Genomic DNA, 7,533 nt, shown 5'->3' on the forward strand with positions numbered 1-7,533 from the left:
TGCTCCCCAGATGCCGGTCGCGGCCCCAATCCCCAAGTCATGAGAGAGGACAGATGAGAATCACAGAGCTCAGCCCAGCGCGTGGGGCCTGTTGCCGTGCCAAAGACGGTTTCAGACACAGGCATTTAGGGATGGGCCGTGAGGGAGGAACACCTTTGGGGAAAATGTGTTTTTCCATCTTAAAGACACGGAGAAAGGTGTTCTCTTTCTGTGGGACGCACCAGGATGGTACAAATCTGGGTCGTGGATGGTCTGGCGGAGGTGTGGCACTCACGCCCCCCAGAGCTGCCCTCCCTGCGGACTTGGTGCCCCGCGAGGCCACACCACCCGACAGCTTACGAGGCTGTGCTTTCTGTTCCAGGCAGCAAAGTGCTTCCAAACACCTGACCCCGAACGCGGGCTCTTAATTACGAGGCAACGACACTGCTCCTCTTCAGAAGGCAGGCGATTTGCTGCCGCGCGATACGAATTATCGGTGCAACGTAGCCACAAAGTGGGAAACTATAACCACGCCACAAAGACCACCACCGGGAAGCAGGGGTGCAGCCACGGGACATTTACGTATGTGGTGGCGCTTTGGTCTTGCCCGAGGAGAGAGGCTCGCAGTGTGACATTCCACCAGCAGTGGCCAGGGACCCACGGACACAGACGTCCTCGGTTCAAGATCAGTTGAATCCCAGGCACCTGTCTTGGTCAAAGCCTCAGTGTACGAGGGCAAAACATTAGAACCGATTCTCTTCCAAGGGTCGACCTGACTTGTACAAACAAACTCCCTTCCTCTTTCCAAAGCCATTTGTGGGGCCGAGTTCAATCATAATCGCTCTGGTTTTTGTTTCTGGGCAGTGACTCCCAGCTCCCCGCCCCCAATTTCCATTCACTGAAAAGGAGTTTTAAAGAGGCTGCAGCTAAACGCGGACACTTACCATCATTAACGGTGGACGAAGATTCCAGGCGATGACAGCGTGGGTACCTTTTTAAGACTTCCGTACTCGTCTGTTTTTTTTTTTTTTAAACAAAGTGACCTGATAAGATGGTAAGGAAATGGGTCATCGTGAGAGGGGCTCTTTCCTTCCCCCCATGGGGGTCTCAGGGAGAATTTCCGTGCGGGAGAAGGGATGAGGTGTGAGCAAGGAGAGGAATGTACGGACCAGGAGGTGGCGTTCCTGGGGGTTCTGTCAAGGCAAACACTGGCGACACTCACCTGCACTTGTTTCTGAGTTGTTCTCAAATGACCTGCCCAGGAGAACACTGAAAAAGATGGTAGTCCGGGTTCTCTCCAAACCCTGCGTGGTTTTAATCCTGAATAAAAATTCACGTCAAGCATGTTTATTATTTAATTTAGGTGATGTTTGATTGAAAACACAAAATCAGCCTTTTGAAAACTGAATTTCAAAATCTGTGGAGGTTGTGGGTCAGCGTGGCCCGGAGCGCAGGGACATAGGTATTTGGAGGCAGACGAAACCCAGCTGGGGGCTCGGGCTCCACCACTGGGACGGCTGTGGGGGGCGTCGAGGGTCACTGCTGTCAGCTGTGTGACCTCAGTGCCACTCATCCATGGGTTCTTCTGTTTAAACAGACACTGATCAAACTACAAAGCTAACTCAGAGTTGTCTTGAGGATTAAGACAACGTAAACGAAAAGCTCAGCGCAGAGCACTGGTTTGTAATAAACACTTCCGGAAAGTGCTAGACTGTCAACTGTTGCCAGTTAATTTTCAGGGTTAGATCTGACAACAGATGGTGCCAATTCCTCTACTTAAACTGATTAAAATATATAAGCTACCGAATTAAAAAAAAAAAGAGAAACACAATCATCCTTAGAGGAAACCTTCAATGTACAAACAGGATGTTAAAAAAAGTTCATTTTACATGGATTGTTGGGAGGACTCAGTTCCCTTAGCAGCAATGTTTCAAGTGCAGTTAGGATCCCAACAACTCACAAGTTAACCTTTCCCTGAAATGTGGGATGTTTATTCTGATAAGCTCACACATGACTGCACTTTACTAGAAACAGCAGAAAATGAAAATTGATAAATGAGATTAAAGTGTTTTCAAATCCTGTGGCTTGAAGGAAAGCCGGCCTAACTACAGGTCCAGGAAGCTGATGGGGCCTCTGGGTTTGGGAGGTGAGGGCATTCAGTTGAACTGAGGCGTTTTGCTTAGTGCAAGTCCCCTCCGTGCTTGCTATATCCCGCAGTCCTAAGGAGATCTTCATGGCCTTTAGGGGGACACAAACCAGTTGGAGAGTAAGAGAGGAACACACTTCCCTACACAGACCGCGCCCACAACTGCTAAGGGTCAACACTCGCCAGGGCTCCAAGCCTGTGGGGGCTGGGGAGGGGCGCGGTTCTCAGCCGCAGAGGGGCCGGTGGCCCCGGGGGTGACCTGGGCTGCAGCCGGAAGGCAGAGACGGGCCAGGGGGGCTGTGGCAGCGAGTACCTGCTCGCGGGGGTGCGTGGGGTGATGGGACTGAGTGGGCAGCCGAGGTTCTCGCTTCCTTGCTGAGGGAAGCTGTCCTTTCCTGCACACGTGAAGGCCTCGCCAGGGCACGGAGCTAAATAAGGCTTTGCCCAGAGGCCTGGCGAACAGGTCAAGTGAGTACTTGGGAAGGCAGGGAGTTATAACCTGAATCCAAAACTATTTATTGGATTACTTTAACCACTATCTCCCTCTGTGTATTTTACAGCACGTTAGTTCAATGAAATGTTAACTAGGTGCTAAGTGTAAAAAAAAGATCGTTGGTCAAATAACTTGGAAACTGGCAGGTGAGAAAGTTGTATCACATTAGGCTGCGCTGGGACCTCAGAGCCTTTAACGGGCTAATTTGCACTGTGAATTTTCATGAAGTGAATCTGGCGGGAGGCACGTTTGCTAAACCCAAGCGACCATAAACCCTTCTTTGCTAGTGTTTCTCAAGGCCAAGCGTCCAGGGGAACGTTCTCGGAAAAGGCCTCCTGGGCAGGGGAGAGCCCAGCTCTCCTCGGAGGGCACTCTGCCCCCCGGCTCCGGGGCTCCTGGGCTCCCCTCTCCCGCAGCACAGCCCACCCCACCCCACGCGCGGCCGTCTGCTCTGTGCACCTAAGCCTTCCGGAGGCTCGAGCCCATCATCTGAAACGGGGCGTCCATTTTAATCCCCAAAACGTGGAAAACCAAACAAATCATTGTGGGCACAAAGGAAGCATCAACAGCAGGATTTCAGGCACCTTTATTCACGGCAGATATTTCTGGTCGGGGAGCTGCTTGCCTCTGAAATCTTTCCCTTACACAAGACAACTCCTACCTACACCCCGACAGCAAGCGGCCAGGTCCTAGGCTCGGGTCTCCCGCGTACGGGGCTCCTCTGCGGGGCGGCGCCTCGCAGCGCCACCTACTGGCCCAACAGAGAAGTTTCTGCAGCGGGGTTGTTCGTGCTCGATCCCACTATCTCAGGAGAAACTCATTCCCTCGTGTTACCTACGTCATCTCTATGCAGGACACATGATTTCATCATCATATTACATATGTGCAATACAAACACGACTGGGGGCATAGGAAACTTCAAAAACTCACACTGCGTCCGCTCATTCAGGGCTTCCTTCTAAGAAGCACCGCCCCCTCCCTCCACTTTTCTCTTTTTCTGTGGACAAGGTCCCATCGCCGTGGCAATAGCACGGGTCTCCCGCACAGTCAGTCCCGGCCTCCGGGCTTAGCACTCCGGACACCGCTTTTTTGAGTGACAAAACAGTATTATTATCCCTAGCTTTTATAATCAACAATAAAACCACGATTCTGTAAGAATTCAGGTAAGAAAGAGTTGAAAGAAAGAAGTCTTGAGAACTGGAGCCAGTTACAAATCATTTATCATTTTCTAGCCAAGCAACCGGCAGGGACTGCACGTGGTCTGTCTTCCTGTTCCGTTCCTTTTCCCGAGCAGCAGCTCCCAGACAGGGACGGCGAACTGGGCTGTGAAACGCTGCCGCATTTTCTATGGTGACGACCAGAGATGGACAGCCCAGGGGCCTACGCAAGTATTCCAATCTTGGGCAAAACTCAACCTAACGAGCGCCTCGGAACATCGGGCGGTTGTGTCACTTTGCAAAGGGAACAATTCTCGCACACGGAAGTGGCAGGGGTCACTGCCTCTGGCCTCAGAGACTTAACATGGGACGCTGAGGGTCAGTGTTGAGTTTTGGCAAGCGGGTAGTGCCAGACATTTCCGAATCAACAATTTTTAGAGGTTTTTTTTAACCATGTGAACAGTATCACCAACATGCCATTTGGTGCTGGCTCAACATTCTGTGCTGAGAATTAAAGAGCCCTCAACGTGCCACATGCCCTCCTTCACTGAACCTAATTACAACTGAAGGGTCTACCAGATGTCTAATAAAAACCTACACAGCAACAGTTCATCAAACAGCGACTACTACAAAAGGAACAATAAAAAACAACGACTTCCCAAAAATACACTAAAAAACTTGACAATTTTTTGTAGGAACCGCCAAAATTTTAGTGTTTAATATTTAAAAGCACGACTGACCAAGGTCCGAGATGTGGAGTTACCAAGTTCAAGACACTGGGGGGAGGATCGCGCTACAGACTGACTATACAGCACGTGGGAAGAAGAACACACACTTCAGGGGAGAAAACCTGTCTACACACAGCAGTTCCTTCAAAAAGCCGTTCGGTCTTCTCTCGGCTTGTGAAAATGCTGTTCCGGACTTCAGGGGGAATTAGCTGCCTGCTGGAAAAGAAAAACCATCAACACGTTATGCTCCTACAAGCACAGAGCACACGGACACGTAGCACTGTCAAATGGTACAAGTCCTCTCGAAGCCTCTACTGAGCTAGGCGTCCTTTCCTTGCGCCATGCCCCAGCAAAGTTACTGCAACAGACTTAATTGGAAATCTTTATTTAAAAACGTATGAATATGTTCCCAGCTCTTCTTCCTCTGGATCAGCCCTGTCACTCGCAAAGTCTCCATCCTGCGGTCCTCCAAAGGATGTGCTCACTCACTGGATGGGACTTTTGACCGCCGTGTGGCATGAGACCCAGAGAAGCTTCAACGGCGGGCAGGACGCTTTGCAAACCATCGCTCTAGAGGAATAACGAGGACAGCGCACACAGAACAAGCGTGTGATTTACTCACACAGTGAAATCAATCCGATCTCTTATTAAAATGACAGCCAATTTCGAAGGCTTTTAGCTCCCCAGTCTCTCTCTTCCTGGGACTTCAAAGTCACCTGTATGTCACAACTACTTCTAATTTGGTCCAGCCAGGACATGCCCAGAACATTTAAAAAAGGAATTCTGTGCCTTTTACTGTATATCCTGCTTGGTAGTCTAGTTACCTAAGAATTTTCAGTAAACTTTATTTTTATCGGGAATTGAAATGCTAAATACGGGGTGAGGGAAAGGGGAGTTTCAAAATGATTTTTGGGTTGCAGTGAGGTAACCAACATGTCCTGAAAAGCCTTATTATAAGCAAGAAACCCACTATGGGGAGACTGAGGCAGCCCGTTGCACCTTGCTGTCTTGCTACAAGGCTACTGGGTTATCCACGTTTCCTTAGATGGAACTACATAGTGGAAACGAATTCATTAGTTAGCTTTTAAAGATTTTATTTATTTGAGAGAGAGAGGGAAGGGCAGAGGCAGAGGGGGAGGGAGAAGGAGGGAGCCCTACCCGACGCTGAGATCCCAGGACCTGAGCAGAAGGAAGACACTTAACTGACTGAGCCACCCAGGCGCCCTGTAGTGGAAATTTAAATGAACTCAAGGATGAAGACTTGCTGTGGCCCAACCTGCTTCACTCACGTCATCATCAGGTGTTGTCCTGGCATTTATCTGGTGGAGGGGAGTTTCCAAGAGAACCCTTAGAATTCAAGGCATCTATGAAGTTGAGGGTGGCAATGTGGGGCTTAGATTACAAAAAAAGAACCACCCCCCAAAATCTGCCAGTGGTAAGAACCCTCAGGCTAACAACATACATTTCTCGGTATTTGGGTTCAATGAAATAAGTGATTACCTAAATGTTAACCAGTTACCTTCACTCCTAAAGATCCAGGGCTCATGAACAAGAACCCGGAAAACGAGAGACGCTTCCTGGGATCATGGCTGGGAACAGATCACGAGAAAGCCCAGCCACATCAAAGTTCACTGGACACCCCCACCCCCGCAAGACTGTCCCTTCCCTCACCTTCAACTCTTTGGTGTGGCAGGGATCTTGTTCTCACCCTCCAGCTCTTCCACCCCAGCCTGTGTCATGAGGTCTGCAATGTTCTTCTCCAGGTCGTCAATGCGACTGCTCATGTCATCAAGTGATGAAGTCAAAGGCCATGCGCACCAGCACCACCCAGCTCTCATCCCTTCCCTCCAGGGGGGCCCTGGACACTGTGGCCTGAAACACAACCGTCCTACCAGTAGGGTTAAATTCTGGCTGCTACAAGTACTGAGTCTGGGGCATGGCTCACAGGCCATCCCCGCCCTCTCCTAGTCCCGGGGACCTTCTCCTAGTCTCCTAGTCCACTTTTCTAAGCTGGCGTATCTGCGATGGCTAAACAAAGGCAACACTACGACCTCTTCATCAGGCCGGGCTGAGGCCCGGAGGAGAGATGGCTGTCCAGTACTTAGCTCCAAGTGCAGTCATCCTAGACGCTACTGTTGTTGAACTGACTGGAAGTGTCTGGAGGGCCGGGGTCCAGCTCAGCGGTATCCCCAGCTTTTGGCAGAACAAGCTCACTGAATGAAGTAAAAGTAAAAACTGTGGTAACTGCCTGCCTGCCGCTGGCCTGCAAACCACGCATTTATCAACACCGCGACCTGGACCCCAGGAGCCAAGGGCCCAGAGAGGCTGACCACACACACAAAGGATATTTCTTCCAATGATCTGGTCGGACATGGTCTGAAATTTATCTTGCATCTGTTGCAGGAGTGTCTGCACCTGAGGAACAGGAAGACAGACCCTCTCGCGCTCACCCGGGGACACCTGCTTGGGGTCGGGGCGGGGGCCCTGGTCCCGTCCCTCCGGGGGCCCTGGGCAGCTCCGAGGCCTTCGGCGGGCGCTGTCCTCCACCCCCTCCCCCGCCCCCGGGCTTCGGTTCCCCCGCCCGCCCCATGACCCCGACTGGCTGGCGAGACCACCTCCCGCCGCGGCCGCAGCGGTTCGCGGTTCGCTAGGTCTTTCGCGGAGGCCTCGGGGTGTTGAGGGGGGCGGGGGGCGCTGGGGGTGCGGGGAGCGGGGGCGGCGGCTCCGGTCAGGCGGGTGGGCCGGGGGGGAGGGCAGGCTAGGCCTGGGGGGGGCCCTCCGCCGGCGGAGCCGCTGCAAACCCGGCCTCCGGGGACCTGGCGCTTCGCGGCTGCCGAAGGGCGCCTCGGTCCGGCGGCTCCGCGACCTCGGGCCCGGCGGGGCGTCCCTTACCACCGAGGTGAGATCCTGCACGGTCTTAGGGTCAGTCTCGGCCATCTCCCCGGTTCCCAGCTTGGCGGCGAAGGCTCAACCGTCACCCACACTTCCGTTTGTCGGCGTACACGCACCGCCCCCAGCGCCTCCTCTCGC

The 7,533-nt window shown here is 52.4% G+C and overlaps 1 protein-coding gene across 3 annotated transcripts; it reads right to left on the reverse strand.

The window, feature by feature from the left end:
- Positions 1–3,176: 3,176 nt before the first annotated feature.
- HSBP1 (heat shock factor binding protein 1) lies at positions 3,177–7,533 on the reverse strand. Of its 3 annotated transcripts, none has more exons than XM_080827652.1 (4): positions 7,396–7,527; positions 6,852–6,918; positions 6,175–6,295; positions 3,177–4,716 (listed from the first exon to the last, which is right to left on the reverse strand). In XM_080827652.1, exons 1-3 carry the CDS (start codon positions 7,438–7,440, stop codon positions 6,177–6,179), a joined length of 231 nt encoding a protein of 76 aa, XP_080683778.1. In that variant the 5' UTR covers positions 7,441–7,527; the 3' UTR covers positions 3,177–4,716; positions 6,175–6,176. The 3 variants fall into 3 exon arrangements, with proteins under 3 accessions (XP_080683778.1, XP_080683777.1, XP_080683779.1); XM_080827651.1 differs by having other exon boundaries at positions 3,189–4,719; positions 7,396–7,533; XM_080827653.1 differs by lacking the exon at positions 3,177–4,716 and adding an exon at positions 4,875–5,073.

Source organism: Martes martes, assembly GCF_963455335.1.
Source record: "Martes martes genome assembly, chromosome: 17".
NCBI classification, from domain to species: domain Eukaryota; kingdom Metazoa; phylum Chordata; class Mammalia; order Carnivora; family Mustelidae; genus Martes; species Martes martes.